This window comes from Dermacentor variabilis, chromosome 5 (assembly GCF_050947875.1).
Source record: "Dermacentor variabilis isolate Ectoservices chromosome 5, ASM5094787v1, whole genome shotgun sequence".
NCBI classification, from domain to species: Eukaryota; Metazoa; Arthropoda; class Arachnida; order Ixodida; family Ixodidae; genus Dermacentor; species Dermacentor variabilis.
This window is the reverse complement of record NC_134572.1, coordinates 84,824,009-84,850,837: the sequence shown is the minus strand read 5'-3', so window position 1 is coordinate 84,850,837 and position 26,829 is coordinate 84,824,009. Positions and strand designations below refer to the sequence as shown.

The 26,829-nt window shown below is 44.2% G+C and overlaps 1 protein-coding gene across 1 annotated transcript in view; it reads right to left on the bottom strand.

Moving 5' to 3' along the window:
- The window catches only part of ics (ras suppressor protein 1), a 39,644-nt gene extending 13,079 nt beyond the window's left edge, over window positions 1-26,565 (bottom strand). The window contains exons 1-6 of the mRNA XM_075693057.1: window positions 26,373-26,565; window positions 25,192-25,242; window positions 22,482-22,549; window positions 19,638-19,690; window positions 8,873-8,991; window positions 3,515-3,597 (exon numbers count right to left, since the gene is read on the bottom strand). Coding sequence (XP_075549172.1) covers window positions 3,515-3,597; window positions 8,873-8,991; window positions 19,638-19,690; window positions 22,482-22,549; window positions 25,192-25,242; window positions 26,373-26,529 — 531 coding nt within the window. The 5' untranslated portion in view covers window positions 26,530-26,565. The remainder of the gene's footprint in view (window positions 1-3,514; window positions 3,598-8,872; window positions 8,992-19,637; window positions 19,691-22,481; window positions 22,550-25,191; window positions 25,243-26,372) is intronic.
- Between the last annotated feature and the right edge of the window lie 264 nt (window positions 26,566-26,829).

Below are 26,829 nucleotides of genomic sequence, written 5' to 3'. Positions count from 1 at the left end.
CACAAATTTCCAAAATTTTAGATACCTTACAGCACACTGTTCGATATTTGAACTCCGCCAGCACAACCATGTGCTGATTTGGTTACAGAGCCTAGCAGAGGTAGCAATATTTTAGTTATCATATATGACCTATGTGGTCATCGGCCATGTTGCCAGTGGCTCCCTGAAACCGAAACTAGTGAAGCTTATTCAATCCATTAGCCACCAACTGTGCCCAAGCCACAGGACAAGCCAAGCCAAGCTGCTAAGTCGTAGATGCTGTAGATGCTGCATTTACTGTTTGTCGTGCAAGTTCTGCATGCACAACATCTATTCATTTACATTTTAAATAGCAACACGGTCTCTGCCAATTTCTTCAAGCAGTTTCAAGCGGCACCAACTTCACCCTCGATGTCTGAAACAACAAAGGTGGTAATGTGTACGGGTAATGTGTACGGGTGGACGCATGTGTAATTTTTTCACCGTATGCAACCGCCCAGGGTTGATTTTTTTTTTTATTGCAGATTAAGATACTTCAGAGGGACCTGTATCGAAAAAAATTTACCGTAATTTTTCTCGGGTGATTGTAACATGAGAAAAAAATCTTTTGCGTTGGTGTATATGTATTGTTTGTTCATGAATAAACAATAAAAAAAGAAAAGAAACTTATAGGAATTTAAAATTTGATGCATTGTCATGCGCATAGTTCAAGGCTTAGAAAATGTGCACACGAGATTTCGCAAGTCTCAAATACTCCTGCTCTTACACTAATATTTACGTCCATAGCGTAATCTAACTGCGTAGGTGACTACACTCAAGAAAACTGTGTGGTTGTGTGCCCATCAAAAAACCAAAACGTGTGACAAACTTCCACTAATCTTCATCTTATCGCCAACCAAAGGCAATTAGTGCTCGCGAGTCTCAAAAAAAAAAAAGGAAACGCATGCACGGCGGCATCCTTCATATGTGCACTTCTGTGAGCAACAAACAAGCGAGTCACAGGCGGTCTCCCCTTGAGCGATTAGTAACGACATAGTGATCAGTTTTGCGAGCGCAAGAAGCCGAAACCACCTGCGGAACAAAACTCAAACTAACTGCCACCCAACCACGCACGTGCCAATGCACGAGCGGTAGTATATAGATGCGACGGAGCAAGCATACTAGCTCTAAAACAAACCATGCAACGAAAACTGAGAGAGGGAGGTGCGAGAAGAAAATTCCCTGTATACCCGCATAGTGGCAGCACATGCCGGAAAATAAAAAATTAGGAAATTGGTGCATTTTTTAGATGTACAGACGGCGCTGTAAATATATGGCATTGACCATTTTGGACTTGTTCGCAGCTCCATATATTTACGTCCTTGACCCTGAAAGGGTTAAACAACACATACGATGTCCCATGACAGTGACCCCTTTCATTTTCGATATGCTTCACCACGCAACACTGCTGTATTGCCACAAAGCTGCTTTGGGAACCAGCTTGACCCTTACTGTACACTTAACGCTTCGAAACCATTCACAAGGATGACAAATTCGGTGCCACTGCTGATAGTGGCGAACTCTTTCAATGAAAAATACAACACAGAACAGAGGAAGTTTGGCAGCGAACGTCAAAGCAGCTAGGGCTAGCATTGGCACAGTGGCTACGGCTGCCAGCAGATCGATATATGAGAGCAGCTGGTTTGACGTTGCGAGACAATTAAAATGGTGGCAGTGGTAGTGGCTCACTAGCCAGAGCCTTTCTGGTGCCTTTTCTTCAAACCTCACATGGAGAACCAACATTTCAATGGCACTAGAGCACTGGCTCATGGCTTTGGTGCACAGCGAGCAATATCAGGACTTTAGGCCTGTCCAGCCTTGGCAGCTTTGGCATGTGTCTCGCTTTTATTGTTGTGCTGCGCACATGTTCCACGGTAATCATTGCACCAATGTGGGTTATTCTATGGTACAGGTGCATGGTGCACAGTACTGACTTTAGACCTGCTCAGCTTTGGCAGCTTTGGCATGTCTCGGGCATGCAGCATGTGCATGCTGTTGAGGAGAACCCCGAAGATGACTTTCGCTTGTTCACATCTGCTGCCACACTTTCTCCCCCAAATTGTGATCATAGATGCAGTAATAGGTTATTATGATGAATAACTGGCAACAGCTGAAGAACCTCGGCATAGATGCAGGAGTGCCTGTGTCTGCTCTGCAACAGAACTGAATGCAGTGGTAGTGGCTGTGGACTCAGACAATGTTTGAATAAGTTTGAAGTGACGTTGCTTGTCCCTGGCAGAAACTTGCAGCAGACTAAGCTGACCTCCTTTTTAACGTGACAGTGTTAAGGAGCTCGTGTCGCAGAAAAGCCGGCGCTGTCGGCGGAGTTGGCCGTGAGCGAAAAATCCCGGAAGGCAATAAAAACAACTTGCAAGATGGGATGGGTGGGAATCGAACCAGGGTCTCCGGAGTGTGAGACGGAAATGCTAGCACTCAGCCGATGGTTCAAAGCGGGACAAAAGCGCCTCTAGTGAATGCGGTGTTGCCTTGAAAACATGCCATAGAAAGTTATACTGCAGTCTATATCGATAAAAAAAATTATGAGCACGTAAATTACAGAAATCGCAGTTAAACGAGTAGCGAAGAACGCTTCCGCTACATGTCTTCTGCGCTTGGCGCACACGCAGAGCCATCTTGCGGCAAACACAGAAGACCCCCTCCTCGCAGTGTACGGCGCTACCCCGACAGGTGGTACGCCACTCGCCCGCTTCTCCCCTTCGTCTCGTTAAGAGCATGCCGAGCGAATGAGTGGGCAGTGCGAACGGGGTGCGATAACGCTATCACGTTCCACTCTTGAAGGCGAAGCTTAAGCGTCCTCCAATTTTTCTCTGCCAGAAATAAGGAAGGACGGCCATCAGTGAAGTGGGATAGCTTGGGCACCTTTTTCTTTACTTCTGCACTGTCGCACAACAGCTGGGACACTTCATTACAGCTTTTATGGTGCATCCACTTTTATCGAATATCTCTTATACTGCTCACTGTCCCGTTCACTCCACTAAGAGGGTTTACTGTATGTTCAAGATCTTCTGAAGTCGCCCTTACCCACTGGACTTTGTGGTCCATATATAAAAGCACAGAATCCAACACAGGCAAAATTCCCACTAACCTAGTATTTGGATCATCTACTGAGCAGCACTGTACCCTATTTTGGGCAGTTTTGCCCGTTCAGCTACAGCCACACCCTATCTATTTTAGGTGGATTCACCACCAATCTTATGTGTTTCATGTGTTCAACGGCAACTGCCACAAGGTTTGTCTTACATATCTGTCTGACTTCCTCTGAGTGTATTACCCATTTTATTAAGCTTCTCGCACCTGTGTTTACATCATCGTGCGCATACTCAAGCCTGGTGAACTTCTATGATGGAATTTTCCTTTTCACAGGAAACTCAACAATGGCATGTTGCTGAAATGATAGATTACAAATGCTCATTATCCTCCCAATGCTCACTGGTGAGCACCTACAGATAGTTGCTTGTGTTCAAAACATACTTACGATTTGCAAATTCTTGAGTTGTCCAATGGCTGGAGGAAGCTTCTCGAACTCGTTGTCACCTAAGTACAAGGCCCGCAGTGTATCTGCAGGCAAATGACAAAATTGACACATCAGAACAAGAAATGATCTTAGAAGGAAAGAAAGAAAGTGAGACACAAATGCACAGTACTGTGGCTATAGCAAAATGGATGGTACAGTAAAGACTCCCTTTAAAGGCAAACACTGTTAAGTCCTACAGTATCATGAACCTTTGTTTAGTTTTACACTGTTAAGCTTCTGATAAAGTGCACGTAATCCCCAGGTTCCTTTATGGACATTGTCATGAGCGAGAGCAAACTATGCTCTTTTCATTTCTTGGCACTGGTCTCACACAAACAAGTGTAGGCACACAGAATGAAAGACATGGGTTAGTTTCCTACTGGTCTCCACAGTCCATAGTCGCTGACAGCCACAATGGCACGTCACACGCATTAGTGGGAATCTATTGTGTACGGTGCAGTCCCTGTGTATGAGCAATTAAATTAATCTTTGAGCGTAATTGCTGTACATGTGTGAAGGAAACTGCATGTTTCAAAGAATGCACCTTCTTGGGATGAAGCCCCACCTAGCGTCACTCTGGAGATGCTACTACCTCCTGTACAGTTTCAAATGTTTTATTTACAGTGCCGCAGCTTCTTAACTCCAACCAGAACAGATTTGTTTCGCTTTGTTCTATGGTAGCTAACCCTGTGGTCGCCTTAATTACTGCCACCCGCTCACAGCTGTGCTTGCACTTTAATTTGCTATTGTTGTGCATGCCATTTCAGGATGCAGGGATCGCTATAATCAATGGTTATAATGTCACTGAGAGGTGCTTGCCCACACAATCCTCCCATAGGCATGTGCACAATTACTTTGTTTACAAGCAAGAGCTCACAAACAAATAATACTGCTGCTCGTTTTTCTTTTTCTTTTTTAAAGATGACATTAAACACAACAGATTTTACACTGCAGCACAGTGTTAGTTCAAGAAATGCAGAGTCTAGCTTTGTTCAAAGATAATCCCAAAGGCCATTAGTGGTCTCAGCAGTCAAATATGTTCACAGATAGTGAGCGATATCAATTGGCCGCAAACTTGAGAAAACGTGTACCCAGATATCAAGCTTCGCTTTAAGCATAACCCATAAATTGGGGCTTGTTGTAACTGCTCCAAAAATGCTAGAAAACTCATTTGCATACAGTCAAATGAACTTGTAGTGTTTAACGTTTAATTTCCCTGTGATGCTTGCTTGGCTGAATGCTCAGTGTTGTGTGCACCAGCTATACGCTCGGTGGTAGTTGGCGGTGGCCGATTTTGGGCTTGCATGGTCTACTCGGTACATATGACGTGACATTGAAAAGGATTCTGTGAAACGCACAGAAGTGCTTTAACTCAACCGGGTAGGAGTTTCTAGTACCGGTGAGGTGGACAGAGCCCCCAGTGTGACACATGCACACGTCTCAGCCCACTATCTGCCTCAGAGATCAGGTGTCCATTTATAAACATTTGTTTCAGGAATGTGCCTTTATTGGAACATTCGCCCTGTGGTTTGTCTAGACAGCAATTTAGCCTGTAGCATTCAAGAGACATACGAAGTGACCGTAACAGCATAGGTGCTGTTCTGCTGTTTGACGAGCATTCTATTATTTGTACATACACTGCGCAACTATTTCGTTACTCATACACAGTTTTTGCCCTTGAATAAAATAGGTTTAATTAGTAATAACAGCATGGCACACAAGCTGCAAGGTCATAATAGCAATTTTTCTGTTCCACACAGTTTCCTTGAGACACCCACCTGGTTTGCAGGAATCACGCCATCACAGAGTCAAATTCTTTCTATGCAGTGCCCATTGGGTATTAATGCTTTACAGCACAAGGAACCAACACTGAAGCACGAAGAATGAAGATTACATATCGTTAAGGGTGTGCGAGTACTCAGATATCACCAAATCGGACAGTCAACATTGAAATACTTCCGATTTGTGAATCGAATATGCACTGTTCGATTTTTCAAATGTTCAACATGGTCAATGTGGAGACCAGCACAGCGCCACAGGTCACGTGCACCACAGAGCCCTTGTACTCTGTGCTGCCCAAGCAAGCGTTTCAGTTCATTTTTGGAGCAAAAGGAGTGCCCCTGGCTGACACAGTAGCAAACTTTGTCACTGCGAGCACTCCCCAACATGGCAGGAGAAGGGGGGTGGGGGGGTAGTGAGCATCATGTGGACTTGCTGTGACCCTCCAGATTACAGAATTTTCTACAGGTGGCAAATAACGCCAAACCTGACAATGAAATGGTGCAGACGGTGCCTGCTCCTTACTGTTGGTGCCGGCTATGCTCAACGGTGATCGAGTCACGTGATGCATAGGCCTTTCGTCTGTCGCACAGATTGGCACAAATGGCTATTCAGTACAGTGGAATGTCACTAATTCGTTAGTTTCAGAGGAAAAAGAAAGCACTTGATCCCGTTCAGCAAAAATACTACCTGTAAAAAAGGAAGTAAAGCCAGTTCAACACAGTGAAAGCTGTCAAAACAGCAAAACTGGTGGTCGTTTTCTCACGTCTGAACTCGTGTTTAGGGCGATTTTCATGAAAGTCTTTTGTCTCGTTGTCATCGTTCTGGTAGATTTGAGCTTCAGTTCTAAATTGCGCACACTCTTCAGTTGCATGAGGTTGTGCTCAAACCACAGCCTAGCACACACTTTGCAGCTGTGGCCACACTCATGGTCGAGCAGTTCTCTCTCGAACCGTCCATCGGCACCCTCCGTGGGTGACATCTCTCTGCATTGAAGTCTCTGCTCATCCTCCTACTCTCAATGTTGGGAGTTGGCTTGCCTCAACTGGTGCTTGGCTTGCGCTTCCTGTTCTTGATCCTCAGCAGTAGCGGCTTCCCCCCGCTGGTGCTTTCCTTGCATTTCTTGCTTTCGAAGCTCGGGATCTGCGCGACGTCGGCGCTGCCGCTCGCACCGAGTGGAATCCATGGGGCGAAAGGGCGTGTGCTGGCAAAACACCTGCTCCTAACCCCTCTCCTCTACCCTACCCCTGACACGCACTCTGTAACTTGCCCCCCCCCCCCCCCCAACCCCTGCGTTACACTGGACAACGGACGGCGAAGGCTCAACTTAACACTACTAAAAAATATTTTCCAGACTTTCATATACTAGAATTAAGCTGTAATCAGTGCTGACATAATAATTTGGTGTTACTTTTAATAAAAGTAGACCGTACTGCACATTTTTATTTCCATGTACATAAGGTACTGGAAACTTACTACATTCTTGCTATGCATTGCTAGGAGACTCCCGAGCATGTGCAGCACCATGTTTCCTTGTGCAAAATTTGAGAGCATTAAACATCGTGAAAAATTTTCTAATATTCAATATTCTATTCAATATACAGCTTTTTTTTATGATTCGATTTCATATTTGATTCGAAATCTACTATTCGGTATTCGCACACCCCTACATATAATGTTAATTTTCCAACCGCAGTGACCATTGTGTTGAGTCATGCCATCGACCTCATACGGAAAAGCCCAACGTATTTCACCATATATTTCAAATGTGTGAGAAGTATACTGGTGGCTGACACAAATATGCTCATGACTGGAGCTTAGATGTTTTAGGTTAGCATCGAGCTGGCCATGCGTGAGTACAGTTATCCAAATTTTTCTGCCAAGCAGTCAAATGGTAAGAACTCTTTCCTATCCATGCAGTAAAGAGTATAGAATAAATACATAGATGCCAGTGCTTTTCGTAGAGTGGGAAACAATGCAGCCGGATAGTTGACAACCACACACAGACCGCAGCTAATGATATGCATCCCATGCTTGCGCTGCCAAGAGCTTCCACTCTCTGTAGTTATTACTGCCGTCACCCACTACATTGTGGTTCGCCATGGACTCACATTAGCTGACATCGAGTAATTAACTATTTCAATTAACCATTTCACAAGATGAACTACCACAAAAGCTGGATTAAGCGCCCTCCCTGTGGTGAAAGATAATCCAAGAAAGTTTGCGGGGGTGGCCTTTGCTCGGTCACGGACCGAAATCCAAGGGCTGTCGGCCCCGAATCTGGCAGCCAGCGAGCTAGGCCTTTACCGTCTCCCAGCAATCGCAAGCTCGCCTGGCTTGTTCGTTACATAACATAATTGTGCGCATGTTGTGCTGACCAGCATAGGTGCTGTATTACAAGCTGCATATCATATGGTAAGCACCACTGGTCTCCCGATTCGATGGCCCGGCAAGCCTGGCCTGCCGGCTCCTAGCCATCGAAGGCTGAGAACGGAGCCGGCAGTGCGGACATGACCCTGCGGAAACAAGTCTGCACGGCTCACATAGTCGTATTTATAATGGCATCATTTGTTTAAAACAAAACAGCGGTGTAAACACATTTGTTTTCACGTTGTTTGCTAAGTTACGCAGTATTTCGAGCGTCCATGCAGGGGTGCCAGCTCTGGGTGGAGTTACGTGCTGTTCGCTCCTTCGTACCATGTGTCATGAATAGTCATATGTGGCAAGTCAGACTTCGATGCGTTGTACGATGGATCGCACGCAAAATTACACGATGTGTGTCACACTTAGTTAACATGTGAGACTTTGCATGTTTAACTGCAGATTAATCTAGTACGTTATAGTCTGACCAAAATGGCGACTGACGAAGGCTATGGCTATGCACATGCCTGGCTATGGTGAACTATCGGGCATTGGCAGAAATGCGGCTAAACAATAAATTTCTTTCTCACTAAATTGCATCCTTTTATGTAATTTAATATGAAATTTCGCAAGAACGTGATGAAAAAGAAAACTGTAGCCAGGCAATCCAGTGAAAATGCATGAGATGGTTGGGTGAAGAAAGCGAGGGGGCGCTTGCTCAGTAGTTGGCGCCAATTTCAAATCCGTCAGAAATGGAAAGGGGGTGCTTGCACGGGTAGGGGCGCTTGCTCTGGATTTTACTGTAAAACATCTCCAAGTCCCTCCAGACCATGTGACAGTGACACCTCCAAATAGCACTGCATTGGCAAAAAAAAAATCTAGAAAGGAGGAAAGGCTCACCACGTCCTGGTTGCCAGACCTTTCCTCCTTGCCTAATAAAAAGGTCTATACTACATGCATGGCTATCCCCTTTGCCTCTACTGACCCTAAGGACAGCACTATCTGTTTTTGACAACTCCAAGCCCAGCAGCATGTCTGTTGTTGATATGGCTGAGGCACCTATCAGCAGGCGTTGGATTACTTCAGTTTCTTGTTTGCACAGTGCCAGTGATGTCCAGAATAAGTGTACTGTACAAAGTGAAAAACAGTTGCCAAGAGACACTTGTAATGTTTCCTTACCCATTATGAAGAAGTTGTTGGACAGGGACTGCTCGTTCAGGTTGTTGTACGTGAGGTCGAGCACCTCGAGCATGGGGAAGGCGCCGAACCCTCGAGGCAGGCTGCTGAGCCGGTTTATTCTGGGAATAGAGTAGGATACTAATGTATGCACACTATACAAAGCAAAATGGATTTTCCAGCATGCTCATGACTTGTCCCCTCTAAAGGCTCACAGTGGATGCTTATCGCTGCTGCGTCTGTGCTCTAAGTACAAACATGAGCTTCTGAAAAAAGTAGCCACAAAAAAGGAAAGCACTGCACCCCCCATATAAGATATTTCATAAATAAAGGTCATGTAATGCTCGGAACAGAAAGGCAGTGGTCTATTAGAGCAATAAAACGGGCGCTAAGGGCAGGGAAATGCAGTCAAGAAAAGCAGAGAACTAGGTGGCGTTATGAAATTAGGAATTTAGCAGGCATAGAATGAAAAAAATTTAATTATGGGGCTTGACGGTACCAAAACCATGATCTAATTATGAGGTACACTGTAGTGGGGAACTTTAGGTTAATGTTGACCCGCTAGGCTTCTTTAATGTGTACCCAATGCATAATACACGAGCATTTGTGCATTCTGTGCCGATCAGAATGTGGCCACAGCCAGTATCAAGCCCATGACCTCAAGCTAAGCAGCGTAACACCATAGCACTGGGCTGTTGCAGTGGATGACACAAGATGACTTTGGGTGATGAAAGACATTCGTAATTGGATCATGATTATGGTGACAAAAGAATATTCCAGAAAACACCAGTACATGCACCCAACCCTGATTTCTGAAGCACCACGGCTGCCTAGCAACCCCCTTACCACAAACACTCACATTTTTTTTATTGCGCTAGTTTTATGCAAATGAGTGAGCATTCTTTAAATGTTTGTTTTCACTTCTAAATGCAGGCCCAGACTTTGTGCGCACTGTGCATGAAGTCCAGGCTAAATAGTGAGGACACCTTCAAAGCCATATTATTCTTGTGATAAAGACTCTAGTTGCTCCTGCACCAAGGACATGGCCAGCAATGAATGAGGCAGCCAATCAGAGCCAAAAAAAATATATTTTCCAATTGCTTCTTACACCCTCAAATAACACATCCATTTTTCAATGCAAATACATTTCTGCCCTTTATTCTTGCATGGACTGCGTCGCAAACATTTGCCCCTACATTTAATGAAAACAAGTATGGCCCTTTCATCAGTTTTCAATTTATGGAATTACCAGAGGTAGTTTTGAAGTTGGTAGGGCTAGAAGTAATAACTGCAAATTGTTACTGTCATTAATGGCAAGCGAAAAAGCTGTTTCAGAGAATTCACTATGTATTCCTGCAAACACTTTACCATTTTATTGAGAATCACCTAGTTTTTGACATCCAAAGCAGCACACGTCTCACCAATGGGCACTCGCATTCGGGGGCAGTCAGTAGAATGTAAAGCTCATATAAAAATCCAGTAAAAAACACACATCACACTGAACACATTACTGTTGCCATTTGTTTTTGAGGCTGGAGATAAACTGCCCCAGCTGCTGCTACTTCTCTTGGCGGTGGAGGCAACTTTCATTCTTCTTGATGTTGTAGCGCCCACTGACGCCCCTACGTGCAGACACTAAAGGTCGGTGCTCTCAGTTGGCACTGCAAAAGATGACAAAAATAAAGTTGGGCAGCACGTGCTCACGTGGCAAGCACAGCATGCACTAGCCCGTTCTAAGAACCTGCTACGCTGGTCCTCTGGTCCTGGAGCTCTGCTGCAACCTCTTGGTTCACGACATTGGTGACCCGGATGTGATGACCTCGACCTTGACGTTCGCGTGCACCGCCAAACTTTATTTTTGTGATCTTTTGAAGTTTCGACCAAGAGAACCGACCTTTAGTGTCCGCACGTAGCGCCGTCGGTGGGAACTACAATATTAACATTGAAATAGTGCAAAGCACAAGGTTATTACCCTTTTTCAAATCTATGACACATGGAAATTTCCCTGCATACCACTTTAAAAGAACTTGTCAGTACATGTGCTAGTCTGATGTTGACCAGTAACAGTCACTGATAGCAAACAAAATTAACACTGCTCTCAAAGAACAACAAACCGGAAATGAAACTGTCAAGAACAAAACAACATAAGAAAAAAAGCAACTAACATACACTTTACAACAAGGAAGGCCAAACAGAAAAATTTAATTAGAGAAACATGCATCCCTTAGGAGACCAGCGTACAGCTACTGGCTGAATCACATAAGCACCCACCCTCGTCAAAAGACAATATTTAAAGTGATATCATCAGTGAGTCAGCAGCAGCGGCTGATGACACACTAGAAATATAGAGACCACACAGCACCTATGGAGGGCATGGCAATGCACGATGGTGCAAAGTACCGGTCACTTGGCAACTAGGGAAGTTCACATTAATGTTTAGGCAGCATGCATCCCATCAGCACTACCAGGTCAATTTCGCAATATATACATAGTGTTGTGATTAATTGTTCACTGCCTTTATTAGTTGTGTGCCTGCCCTTGTGCATCAGCACTGGCTTATGCCACATTGATGCCACAAAGCCAGTGAGAACAGGAAATGACTGTGAATGAATGAAGGAATGTGCAGTTTTTATTGGCGCAAGGGCCAGGTATGGCCAAAGGGCGCCATGCGATTGTTAGTCATTTCACAGTGGAGTGATGGATTCTATGAAGTTGATGTAACGTGGCTGTAAAGGGGCCTAAAAATAGTCACCGTAAAGTGCATAAAATGTACATGTAATAAGATTGTGGCAATGACAAATGACGTGTACTATGAGCATTATGGTGCATTGCAAATAATGATACAACATAAAAAGTATGTAAGATGCTGAAATTCACTAGAGCACCACTGCCTCGTTAGAGCCCTTGAGACACAAGGGCCTGGAGGCGTGCGCTGTACAAATAAACTATCACAGCGGCATCCTCTTTCCAGAGGATGCGCTACGAATTTAATGGGCTGATAATATGTAGGACAACATCATTTAAATAACTGAGGACTGCTTTGGTGTTAAAAAACGGTTCTTTACCAAGAAACATAGCTGGTTGAAGAGGGACACAATAATGATATGCAAGAGGAAAATGTTTCTTTCTCTCAGATTCGGCTTTCCGACACTCCAAGAGGACGTGGAGGATGGTCAGCCTCTCACCACATCGACCACAGGTTGGAGGTTCATTTCCTGTAAGCAGAAAATTGTGGGTACCAAATGTGTGCCCTACTCTGAGGCAACAGAATAGGACATCTGTTCACCGTGATTTCGTTGGGGAGGGCCAAAAACCTAACTGTGGCTTTATAATGTGCAGTTTATTATTCATTTCTGCATTTCTTCAGCGTTCCACATGCGTTGCCAGTGTTTTCTCAGTTTCTTTCGTAAGAAAAGCTTCAGATCTGTGACAGGGACCGCAGCCGTAGGAATAATGGTTAGTGATGTGAGTGATGTGGCCATTTGATAGCTAGTACATTACCCTCGACGCCTCTATGGCCAGGTACCCAGCATATTACTACATGTTTATGTGATAGATAAATATTGCATAAGAGAGAGTAGAGTTCATTGAAGACAGAATTTGTATGCTTTTGTGAAGGAATGAGTGCTTTTACAAGACTTAACGAGTCTGTGAATATGATTGCTCTGTCAAGTTTTAGTTTCTTTATATGTTTTACTGCAGATAGTACTGCATAGGCCTCTGCAGTGAAGATACCTGTTAGCGGCTTCAATACATCAGATATAGAAAAAGAGGGACCAACAGCAGCGTAAGATACACCAGCATGTGATTGTGATGCGTCTATGTAGATTTCAGAGCAGGAGTACTTCGATTGAAGTTCACGGAAATGCACAGAGATTTCGAGGTCAGGTGTATGCTTTGTGACGTCTACAAAGGATACATCACAGTCTATCACCTGCCACTCCCAGGGCGGTAATAGCTTAGGTGGAGGCATTAGGCGATGTTCGAGAACATGGACATCCATTTCTTCGCTAAGTTCTCTTGCACGCAGTGACGAAGGGAGTCTCATAGAGGGTCTATTACGAAAAAGTGTTTAACACGTCAAGTCGTTAACGGTTGTGAAACGCGGATGTTCTTTATTAGAGCGCACTTTGAAAAAATACGTGAAGCTGACGTATGTTCTCTGATAATGGAGTGACCACTCATCTGACTCTACATACAGACTTTCGACAGGGCTTGTTCTAAATGCGCCAGTGGCCAAGCGGATACCCAGATGATGAACGGGGTCTAACATCTTTAGCGCACTCGGTGCGGCAGAGTGATATACTACGGCACTATAATCTAATCGTGATCGAACTAGGCTCCTGTAAAGATTCAGTAAACACTTCCTGTCGCTACCCTATGTTGTGTGGTATAAGATTTTAAAGACATTTTGCTTTAAGACATATTATGTATGAAATTAAAATAAGCCTGGAGTCAAGTATAACACCTAGAAATTTGTGCTCTTTGTTGAAAGGAATTTATTGTCCACCCAGTTCTACACAAGGATTAGGAACCAGGCCTCTCTTTCTAGTAAAGAGAACACAAGAGCCTTTTTGGGGGTTGATTTTAATCCATTTTGGTCTGCCCACTTGGACACCTTGTTTAAGCCCTGCTGTACCTGTCTCTCACACATTGTAAGGTTGCACCATTTGAAACCTATTTGTATATCGTCTACTAGACGGAATAAAAGATGGCCGGTGGTAAAGAAGCACGAAGTGTGTTCATCTTAACGATAAAGAGTGTGCGGCTGAGTACGCCTCCCTGGGGTACACCAGTTTCTTGCATAAAAGGCCGCGATAATATGTTACCAGCTTTCACGCGAATGATATGATTCAACAACTAGCTTTCAATTACGTTCAGCATATTTCTACAGATACCCATTCCCGACAAGTCTCGCAAGATCCCGTAACGCCATGTTGTGTCATACACCTTCTCCATATTGAGGAATATCGATAGAAAAAACTGTTTATGTACAAATGCTTCGTGGATATATCCTTCAATGCTCACGAGATGATGGGTTGTCGACCGTCCTTCTCTGAAGCCACACTGATAGCGATCGAGCATATTGTTAAGTTCAAGGAAATGTATGAGTCTGCGATTAATCATTTTTTTCAAAAAGCTTACACAGATAATTTGTAAGAGCTATCGGACGATAACTTGCCGCAAAGGAAGGGTCGTTACCCTGCTTCAGAACAGGAACTACAATCACTTCTTTCCATGTGGATGGAAGGCATATCATAGCCCAAATAGTGTTGAAAAGTGCGAGTGGTGTAACTTGTGTGTCAGTATGTAAGTTTCTGATCATGTCATACATGACTCTGTCAGGTCCCGGTTCAGAGCTTTTGCATGTGTTCAAGGCAGCTTTCAACTCGGCAATATCGAAACGCCGGTTATACGGTTCATTCTATCTGCATTTACGTATAATTGGCTTACATTCTTTGATTTCTTTATGTTTAAGGAAGGATTGGGAATAGTGAATTGCGCTCACCACATGCTATAAGTGCTCCCCTAGGGTGTCTGCCAGCTCTTCTAAAGTATTCACTAGATCGTTCCTCAGAGGCAACAGATTTAGTCGCTGCCCTTTTAGCCTCCTTACGCCATTCCAAACTTTCGCCTCCTGTGTGTAAGAACTTATACCTGCAAGGAACCTCACCCAGCTTTCTCTCTTCGCCTGATGTCATATCTGCCTTCCCTCTGAGTTTGTGTGTTTAAATTCAATTAGATTTTCTGCATTCGGCGATCTACGCAATATTCCCCATGCCTTATTCTGCCTCTTTCACGCATCTCTACTGTTTTCATTCTACCAGGGAACATGTCTTTTAAGTGAACCACCACTTTTTTGCGGGATAAACTTTTCAGCAGCATCAATAATAAAAGCGGTAAAATATGCGACAGCTTCATCTATACTAAAATTGTTTATAAAATCGGGTGGTAAATGAGTTGATTCTTCAAAATGCTCCCAGTCACCTGATGCTAATTTTCAAATGGGAACGCGGGGAGGGTTGTCATGCTGTGTTATTGAGTTTAAAGTTATGGGGAAGTGGTCACTTCCTTATTCATCACATTCCATTCCAGATGAGGCAGAAAGGAAGCAGAGCCTATTGCTAGGTCTACGGATGAATATGAATTGTGTTGAATGCTGTAATATGTTGGCTCCTTCTTATTAAACAGGCAGGCACCAGATGTAAGGACGAAATTTTCAATGAGTCGCTCTCTTGCATCGCAACGCGCATCTCCCCACAAGTATGTAGGGTTCCGGGAGCTGATTTATGAGGTTATAGAAATCGGCTTTTTGGAGGTGATAGCTTGGGGATATATATATTGTTACGGTGAAGGGAAGGAAGAAGTTGGATTGGACGAGAGGAAGACGAAGTTTGGCAGTTGCCTGAACGCCATTAACCTCAGTTGTAAATACACATTATTTTACACTCGTGGGCCTGCTTTCCCAACAGTCGGGATGAACTGGAGCCGGTGCTATGGCCTCAAGCTCACGGCGAACGATGCGCGTGATATCTTCCGGTCCTGCGGGCTGAACGAACCGTGGCGGGTCTTCGCAAGAAGATGTCGCGGCGGTATTGGGCAATCGGTCGAAAGTTTGAGCGACGCGGCGGCCCTTCGCTTGTTCGAAGCGCCGGCACTCCTTTGCAATTGCATCCACACTTACACATTAGGAGATTGAATGCATCGTTTGCAATACCTTTCAATATGTGACCAATCTTGTCTGCCTCGGTCATGTTGCCATCAGCGTTGTGACAGAGGGCCAGCACATCCTGTATGTACATGACATACGATTCTGTGGACGTCTGAGCGTGGCACGCAAGTTCTTTTTTTGCTGCCAGCTGACGACCGACAGGTCTGCCAAACAGGTCTCGCATTTTTTCGTTGCAGACATCACAGCTCGTTAGGTCAGCTTCGTGTGTCGTACCATTGCTTCGCAGTTCCTCTTAGATAAAATTTCACGTTTGCTAGCATCATTGCTGGATCCCACCTGTTGTTGTCGCACACTCGCTCGTACATCGTAAGCCAGTCCTCGACGTCGGCGTTGTCCGTGCCACAAAATGTCCCTGGGTCCCACGGATGAGTGAGGATGACTGTTGGCAGGGGCTGCTGAGGCGTTGTCGCTTGTGTCGGTTGATTTGCCATTGTGGCGGCAGGTAGATGACGTCCGCTGAGAAGTTCCGTGATTGTACCCCGCACCTTCCACCAAACTGTTGCAGGAAGAAAGCAGGCCCACGAGTGTAAAATAATGTGTACTTACAACTGAGGTTAATGGCGTTCAGGCAATTGCCAGACTTCGTCTTCCTCTCGTCCAATCCAACTTCTTCCTTCCCTTCACCATAACAATATGGTACAGAAAGTTACCAACTTATTGAAAAGGAACCCTCTAATTGACACTGCCTCAAGGGGTGTCTGTAAGGCTACATGGCGACAAGCTACAGACTTGTCTGCGAGGATTGCTACATCGCCGCCCGAGGTGTTAGCCTCATCACGGTCCTTGCGGAAGATGGTGTATTGGCAAAGAAAGTTTGTTTGTGTACGTTTTAGATGCGTCTCCTGAACACATAGCAATTTTGGATTATGTTTGTGTAGGAGTTCTCTAATATTGTCAAGGTTATGGAGAAGTCCTCTAACATTCCACTGTAGTATTTGTGTATCCATTATGCTACTTGTGTTTAGTGCTGTGTTTAAGAGACGAGGATTAGCTCACGAGCCCTTTGCAGGTGCCGTGACGGGAGTTTTGTCTTTTTTGGAGTGGTCGAGAGATGTCCCCCGCTTCTTAGGCACTGGTGGCGCCATCTGGCTGGTCGTGATGTCCATCGCCTCTTGCGAGGCGCTGGACACTCGCTCTTCCGAGCGCTTTGTTTGACATGAAGGCCTCAGCACGTTAGATGAGACCTTAGAGGCCACCTGCCCGGAGGTGGGTGGCCCCGTCTTCTGGGGTGGCGGAAGAGTACAAACTGTAGCCGCCAGGGGGCCGGATGACATCACTGCTGGCTCACTGTGTGTGGACCAAACAGCCGCCAGAGGCCGTTGTGCCGCTGCCCCCTGATGCGCCACATCCGCAAAGCTGCTCTTAGGCAGGTATGACACCCGCCTACGTGATTCCTTGAAAGATATGCTTTCTTTGATTTTGATTGTGACAATTTCTTTTTCTTTTTTCCAGGATGGGCACGATCGTGAGTACGCGGCATGCTCCCCATCACAGTTCACACAGTGGAGAGTGTTCTCGCAAGATTCAGAGTTATGTTCATGGGCACTGCATCTCGTACAGGTTTGGCGGCCATGGCAGCTCTGTGAACTGTGGCCGAAACGTTGGCATTTGAAACATCTGAGGGGATTTGGCACATATGGCCTAACACGAAGCTTGATGTACCCGGCCTCTACAGACTCGGGCAGAACACTTGAGCCGAATGTCAGTATCAGGTGCTTGGTTTTGAAACAGAACAGCGCGGTGCTCATGGGGACAAGCAGGGAGAAACGACACAGACGAGCGCGGTTGCAACTGAAGTTTATTGCTTGGAACGAAGCATATATACCAGCTCTAACCAACAGAAGAACCAAAAAACCATACATATATTCACAATCATTCCTACACACTGCACTGATGATTACATACCTGTAATCATCATATCCCCCTGCTCGTCTGTGTCGTTTCTTCCTGCTTGTCCCCGTGAACACTGCGCTGTTCTGTTTCAAATATGTCTTACCAACTCGCCCAAACGTCTGTTTTAACGAGCTTGGTTTTGATTTCTTTGCTGTCACGCCTCATCTTAATTCTTTTGACATTTATAACATTCTCATCACTAAAGCCCTCCAAGAGTTCAGCCTCAGTGAGCTTCAGCAAGTCATCGACCGAGACTACGGCCCGAGTTGAGTTCATCGTAGGGTGCGGGGTTACAATTACTTGGGTTTCTCCAAATGACACTAGGTTTGGCAATTTCTCATGCTGCTTCTGATTGCGGAGCTCCAAGAGGAGATCACCACTGGCCATCCTCGACGCCTTATAACCTGGACCAAACACTTCAGTCAATGACTTGGAAACGAGGAAGGGTGAAATTGTTCGAACTGGTTTGTCTGGTTTTTCAGAATGGATGACATGGAACCGTGGGAAGTTGTGGACTTAGCGACCAAAAAGCTGGAAAACTTCATCGGTGCACCCTTTTTTCTGAGGGCGATCAGGGAGTGGTGGGAAGGAGCTATCCATAGAGGAATGTGTAGTTTTCGGCAATAACGCCAGCCACCCACCATGGAGCCCAACAAGAGGACGCTACAGGGACTGTAAAAACAGGTCCTGCAAATGCCAGCTGTACGTTATCACTATAACCAAATATGAAATAACCTAGGTTGGCTATTCACACAAGGTTAACCCTTGCTGCCTGGAAAAATTGGAAGTAAAGGGAAGCCAGGAGAAGACAGGAAAGGTGTAAAGTGAGAGAAAGACGAAGGTTGGAGAGAGAGAGAGAGAGAGAGACAGGAAACGGCAACTACCGATTTCCCCCGGGTGGGTCAGTCCGGGGGTGCTGTCTATGTGAAGCAGAGGCCAAAGAGGTGTGTTGCCTCCACCGGGGGGCCTAAAAGGTCCGAACACCCAGCATCGGCTCAACCCCAGGATCCTTTTCCCCTTACACGGCTAAGCCGCGCACAGCTACACGCGGGAGGGGCCCACCCTCGTGTGCTCAGGTATGTGGTGTTGCAACACACCAAACGCCTGCTGGCACAGATGCCCCTGCGGGGGGAAATGACTGTGAAGGACAAAACATCGATCCTGACAGGTCTCTCAAGCTTTCCTAGACACTTGTCAGCCATGCAATATCTTGAAAATGCATACAGCATTCCAGTAAGCTGGGAGACCCGAAGAGTATGACAATAATGCAAGCATATACTGTACATACTCGTGTAATGGCCGCAGATATTTTTTCCGAGATCTTGTGGTGAAAATCGGGAGTGCGGCCATTATGCTAAGACTTTTTTTTTCATCATAAATATTTTCGGTAGTGCTTGCCTTTATTGAACTACAGTACTCAGTTGTAATAGCTCTGGCCATTCTTGTCTATTCCCGTAGCGTGTCACCTGCCAGTTGGAATAAATGGTGACGCCCCACAGAGCAGCGACAACAGTGTCTCGGAGGCAGCCACTAAATCTCGGAGGCTGTGCTTGTGCTACCTGGAGGTGCCAAAAAACTCAGCACAGCTGCCTTGGTTTGCCACCGATTAAAAGAAAAATGCTTCGGAATCCTCGCACCGCACAACAGGTAACACTGCCAACCTTCTCAAAAATCAAGGTTGCGGCTTATACATGGGCAATTTTTAAATATATATATTTTTTTGCAAAGTTCTGAGTGCCGCTTTCACACGGATGCGGCCAATGCACGAGTATATATGGTAGCATTTGTGAAAACCAATCATGCGTAGATTTTAAAACTTTTTAATAAGTAGTATGTTAATACCCCAAAGCTGTACTACACCTTATGATGCAGAGTGGAGAGAACCATACAAATCTTAACTGGCTGAGGTCCTTTATGTGACCTAAATATAAATACACAAGTACCTTAGCCTTCAGCTATTGGAATGTTGTCACCATAACCACTGCGACAAGGTAAGTTAGCTGTCTTAGAATCTATAAAGCTTGCACAATCTTGCAAAACGTTAAAACATATTTTTCTGAATGTTCATGTAATAGGTACTGGGAAAGTGTGACGAGGGAAAGCTCAATATCGGAAGTATGCATACTTATTACAACTACTCACGCCAAGTTCAGGATCTTGAGTTTCGGCATTGTAGAGATTGATGAGGGCAACTCCTGCATGCAATGGATGAATGTCAAATCACAGCAAGCACTCCATGAGGCAGTGCACATTACAACTTCATCATCACAATCCCACCTGTAGGCTAAAATGTAACATTTCTATTTTTAATGACTCACCTAGGTGCACAATAAAAATTCATGCTGTAGAAAGGCAAAATAAAATTCTCTCCCTCCTACAAGAAAATTCTGAAGGTCACTTTCTCTGGAGCTGATGCAGTACTGCAATGATAAATCATGCTCACCTGTGCAATAACATCTCTGAAACAGTTTTCACTCAACTTCATAATTCAACCGAAATCTCACTATAGTAATGAATATGGATATGAAAAATTCTTGAATATCTCGAAGTAAATCAGAAAATACTCTTTCTGATGTTAGCATGTAAATAATATGTGCTTATAACAAATATCAGATAAACCAAAGATATTTTCTTGTCAGATGTGATTTCCTAAGAATGAGGTTCAGTAGTGTAACTAATTGTTTTTGTTGATAAAGAATGTACCATTTTCTTACGTCATATAAAACACAACGCTGGCTTTTCAGTAAGTTTTACTTCTTTTGATTCCACCGCCTATTTCAGTTTGTTCAGAATGCTGCAGCAGGTCTAAGGAGGAGAAGATGTGGTAACAACCTATCAAAAAGTGGTAACATAACAGCAACACCAACCAAAAGAAGAAAAACAATGTACTTTTCAGTTAACACAGAAGCGTCGTCCACAATCTACGAAAATGGGGATGCAATCTGTTTATGGTGACACTAAAGAGGACTATTAAGTTAAGCAGTATTAGTAAACTGCAGTTGTGCAATAGCAATGCGGCCACTCCTATCATGGAAGGAGGCCTGTTGCATGCAGGAAAGATACAAGAACAAAAGATGGGTGGTGATGACATATGATATTCCTACACCAGCTCATGAAGTATGACGGCGATGACATATGATATTCCCACACCAGCTCACTAAGTATGACGGCATCTACTCAGGTATAGTCATCGGTAAAGAAGGACTACATCACATTAAGGAAATCGATTAATCAACCTAACAAGCTTTTAGAATTTTTCATGCACAAAAAGCCCATGTACAACAACAACAACAACAATAATAATAATAATAATAATAATAATAATAATAATAATAATAATAATGCTTTGTACCGTCAAATCTGTGACATCACATCGACACACTAGTGCCGTGGTTTCAGCATAAAATCCAATATGGGGAAGATCGGTCTTCGTTTTCTTCAGTAATAGTCAACCTTTTCCAGCAAGGTGAATTAGAATGGTTTCAAAAGACTACCCTACCAGTCTAAGCCGATCTAGGGTCACCCCCCCCCCACCCTAGTTAGTGTGTCTTTAAATAGGTTTCAGAATACATTACAGGCAACGGAGGTGAAAAAAAAAAGCTAAGGCATGTACATCAACTATGCCCAGTATCCCCAGATGATGAAATGGATAGCTTCTCAGGTAATACAAAACACTACAAAAGCTTCCCATTTTTCTGCTGGTCGTCTGCACTTCTTTCATAACCTAACTGAAGTGCAGCCAGATAGTTTAGACTTAGTATAATAACACTGGATGTGTTAAAACGTTTTTAACAGCTAAAAAATTTATCTCTCTTAAAGCTAGGAAGAGTTGCAGAGTGTGCAACGATAAGCAAATCAGTTTTGCACAAATACACAAGCTGGAGGAAGTTTTGAGAAATCCCCTGAAAAGTTTTCTGGACATTTACGAAAAGTGGAGAAAGTTTCATCCCTAAGGGTGTTCATGCCTACTATGGCTTATTGATGTCAAGTGTGCTACCACAAACAAACACGCACTGTGCAATATTTACATGTTTATTTCAGAACTAAAAACACCACTGCTTGCCTCCCACTTCTTTCCATGCTTTCAACTTTCCTTCCAGCTACATGAAAACTCAGGTGCTTTCAGCTACAAAAGGCAGTTCTCATGCCTCAGTACAGGTGCTGCAGTACCCATACATTCAATTCCATACCCCTTTCACTTTGGATAGCATCGAGAATGACAACTCATTGTGCATTATTTGTGTCACTTTTCCTGCCATCTACCAAGAAAATGCACTTAGGAATGATTAGAAGTTGAAAGGCTGACAAGACGAATGCTTGTCCAAAAGGTTCTGTCACCACATTTGCTGATATAGGTAGTCAACTGCCACATGCTGGAAAAAGTATCCTAAATGTTCCTAGATCAACACGATGATCTAGATCTAGTAGATCTAGATCAGCTAGATCAACACTGCAAGGATTGTACCTTCGTGGACATCTGATGAATAGTGTAAGCTAAGGCAATTCGGAAAGGTGATATGAGAGAAAGAAAAATTTTTCCAGAGACTGCGTGCAGATATATTTCCAATGTTACTAACCTTTTGTAACAATAAGTTTCTGTATGCACAGACTAAAACTTCCTGCAATCTTCACTTATAAATTACACTGATATGGCCCATACCAAGTATATAAAAAATTGACATGTGGCCCTAATGCTGTTAAACTTCAACTTACCAGCACGGATAAACTGCTACTGGCATTGGCACAATACAGAGAAAACAGAATTGTTTCCACAAGAATGTCTAGTGCACTGGCACTAATGGCAGCCTCATTCACATGTCATTATAATAGATAAATATGAATAACTAGCAATAAATTACATTATTTTAATGGCACAGAAAGTACCGACGAGAATGGTGTAGCTATTAATGTTTCTTCACCAACATAAGACATGCTAGATTCTTCTATCCTTAGCATGGCAGATGTAGAGCTTGCAAATCAACTTACCACAATTTGGTTGTTGCATAGTGTCAGAATTTCCAAGTTGTACAAATTTGCTATGCTAGCAGGAACAACTGCAAACAAAATTTGAAGCTTTTAACAACACATAAAGCTATTAACATTCAAAATGGTCAACATAATGGAGCAAATTGTGAGCCTATGTTTTTACTCTGGTGCGTAACATGCATATGTCAAGATTACAAGTGTCATGGATAAAATCATCTCTAGCAAATGCAAACCAAATGCAAACTGCATGTTAATGATCTAATCCTTGCTTCACTTAAAGCTTCATGTCCAATTTAAACACATATCCCAGTCTCAGAAAAGCAAGGATATGCACCTAGCTCATCTACACACAGTCAGCAGCATTACAAGTAACACTATGGTACTGATTATGTAACACACCATGATGGTGTCGATAGGATGCCCCACGACCACAAAACACTGAATGTACATCGTGTTTTTCAGTTGAGAAAGTTCAGCAATGTCCAAAGAAATTGATATCTTTTTTTCTCATGAGAAATAATGCTAGCATGAAGGTTTTACAGCTTTAAAACACTGTTTTAGAAATTCACAAACAGTTTTACAGTTTTAAATCCCCATATACCATGTCATACAACTCCTCATTATCATATTTTTATTTCATTAGTAGTGCACCATCAAGCTGCGTTTTCCAGTATTTTCATATAAGGCCATCTCAGCAACTGCCACGAAAAGAAGATATGAACTACAAAATGTTTGCTTTTGCTGATCTTTGCACATGCAGTGCTGCTAGAGGGTGTAGCGGCCAATACTATCGGCATGTAGGTCTGGTGCTTGCTGTACAATACATGGCACTACATTCACTAATCAGTGAGTTCATGCTCGCTTGTTTTTTACCTTCCTATTCATATAAGGCAGTATTGAACACACTACGCAACACACTAAGCACAACATGAAGCCGATTTATATGTAGGAAGCTTTTAAACAAAAAATTTAGTTATGGGGTTTTACGTGCCAAAACCACTTTCTGATTATGAGGCACGCCGTAGTGGGGGACTCCGGAAATTTCGACCACGTGGGATTCTTTAACGTACGCTTAAATCTAAGTACCCGGGTGTCTTCGCATTTCGCCCCCATCGAAAATGTAGGAGGGTATCACGGAACAGAAACAGAAGACATTGAACCTGCTATGAACAGAGGTCACAAAAGCAAACACTGACTAACAACCTGGCACCTTCAATGTCAGATCCATTGCCTCTGTAAATAAGACTTAACATAGACTAAAGCTGTCCTGGAATTAAAAACTGCAGGGATAACAAAATCATCATCTGTACGGTATTGACTTTAAAAGCAAGGAGCTGGGGCAGCTGTCATCCCAGCATTCATGACGACTGCCTGTGAAAGCACAATCAGCAGAGAAACAAGGTGGCAAGCAGTTCCTGCTACCAGTCCACCCACAACGCCACCACAACTTCTAAGCGGCATCAAACCTCAGCTTAAAGGTACAATAAAGTTTTACAGTGATTAGCATTCTTAGGGTACTTTGTGCACTTTCCAGGGGCTGACTGTCTGTGTATCTACCTAAGCCTCCAACCGTTTTCCCACCAACCTGGTTCACTGGGTAGTCCTTGTCAAATGGGTAGCGCGTCAGGCTGCTGTGCTGAGCGAACAGGGTTCAAAACCAACCGTTGGACCAACATGGGTCACGAGTATGTCGCAGTGTGTACCTTTGTGCCACTCTTCAAGTGAACCACTTTGACGTTGATATGGGCCACTAGGGATGTGTCACTAGGCGTGTGACACCTATGTACCACTCCTCAATGAACTTCTTTGACACTTACTTGGAGCACTGAGTATGTGCCATGATCGCTGCAGCAGAGACTGCAGGCTCGCACTTGCATTCACTAGCGCTCCAGGCAAGTGCTCATGCAGTTATAATTTAGTTTTCGTCTGGGCCTGATGTCCCTTCTCTGTGCTCCGCTCCGTCTAAGGCCCCAGACTAGCAGGCACGTACTACAATACCAATTGGGGTCACTGGATATGGCCCACTGGATATGTGCCCGTAGGCATGTGCCACTCTTCAGTCAACATTTTTGATGTTAACTTGGGTGACTAGGTACGTGCTACTCGCCATGTGCCACTCTACAATGACAAAAATTAAGCCTTTAAATATCTCCAATGCTCAGCAGAATCAAACTCGCAGACTTTATGGTGGTATTGCTAGGTGGCGCAGTGTGTGCAGTAAAAGCACAACAGAAGAGACCAGCTGCGTACACATTTCGGCATTGGCCATAAGGTGTGCCGCTACATTGCTTCAATGCTAATCGTTGACATTCATCGTGAGATGGCTTCAGTGGGATTTTTACTGTTTATATCACAGTACCAGAACATGTTTCCAGGCTGTTGCAAGAAGTGGTGCCACTTTTTTAGCACCTTCAAGCAGGTTTTACACAAGCTCGCAACAGTGCAGCACAGATTATGGCACCACGCAGGGAGCTTTAACTAAATGGATATATGGTGGCAGGCAAACAGATATATGGTGTTGTGACATTTCAATGAGGCAATTACTTACCACTTATTAATGCGTGTAACACAAGGCATAAGTTGAAACAATTTCAGCATGCAATACAATGCTCACAAATGCCACGGAAGTTAATCACAGCACATATCTTGGGAAGCCAAGCTTAGTCATGTTCACAACATAGCCAATATTATTTTTTCTAGGCCCACTTACCTCTTATTTTGTTGTGGCTCAATGTCAACCTTGTCAAATTTGGCAAAGAGACTGAAAAACAGATTAATATAATGTGTGTCCTTAGCAAAACAAATCGAAAGCAATACAGATTCAAAAAATAGATCAGAATAAAAAAATAACATATCTTTTCACTACTTAAGAACATGAACAGGTTATGCAATGAGAACTCATAAACACGCGAATTACGGGAATATATAACGTTCCCAGTGATCACTGCAATCTCAAGTCAAACATGACAATGCAAGAGAGAATACCATGCGCACTTTTTACAACGAGTCTACATGACCCATAACTTTGTATCACACAAAGCGCCATGCGAATATCGCATAACGAACGGTTTTGCGATTGCGAAACAGGGCGTGTGAAAACACTGAACGCGGTGCTGCATTTGGAAAACACTACCTTTTCTTTCATGAGTTAAAGCGAGCGTCTTGCAATATTATGTTCACAAAGTAACCACATTAACGATGCGCAGTGTCATAATGGCAATGATCGAAACAAATCTATCTGCGTAATGACGTACTATTACCAGCAAACAACTAGCGCTTGGCGACGTTGACACACATGCACACGTTGCTCAAATCAGGCTTGAGCGTTACAAAAATCGCATTTCTCGACGAAAAATTGAAAGCTTCTTAAGTTATGCGTAAGGATCAACGTGGGATAAAAATGAATTTGGTGATGTTCGTCATGGAGCAAATAGTAGTGGATACAACGTGAACAAGACGACACAGATCGGTGGCCTTAACAAGCGACGCAAATTGTTTGACTAATTATGCAACTTTCAGCAATTAGACTCAATGAACAGCTTGATGGCTGCACTGTGGAGGAGACGCGCGACTGAACTTAGTTGGCTACGCCCAGGTCATGCCCATGCGTTGCTTTGTTTACTTTCTGTTTCTAAGAGCGCCCGTGTTTCACCCTAACAGCGCTGAACAACAAGTGGACAGACTTTATAAACACTCGAGAGCACTTCTACGGCTCATGTTGCGCTACGCATCAGCACAACGACGCGATACACCGCAACATGTAAACCCCATATACGTGAATCAACCCCCACAGATGTGACATCACAACCGGTTTAAAAATACGGCGGCCGCGCCAAATTTGGAAAAGGGGTCAAAAACAGAGGAGTACGCCTTCGTAGAGCCGCAACTCACACAGTCCGGGTATCTCTTCGATGGACGTGATTCCTCGGTCGACCAGGTCGAGCTCGGGGTTGTTTTGTTCCCGGGCTTCGTCTACCACTTTCTTCACCTTGGCCATTTTGTTAAAATCCAGGCAATTACAGGAAGTGTGCTTGGTGTCGTGCTCCATCCTGCCTGTTCGACTTCCGGACGTCGACTCACTGCAGGTTCGCCCGCGAGACGCTGGGTGCCGCCACGGTCGCAACACGCGCGCGCGTCCCACGCACGACGCCCCGGCCTGGCCGCGTGCCCACGCGAACAGCGCGAAGGTCGAACAAAAATGAACGGATGCACCGGCATATACAAATGCAAAAACGCTCACGAAAGGTCTCTGATCTGCTTGCCCAGCTTTCAGGTGTCGCTACTGCCTCGTCAGAGCATGAGTTTTGTCCACAAAGGACTAGTTTCGCTGTAAGCGATATTCCTTATA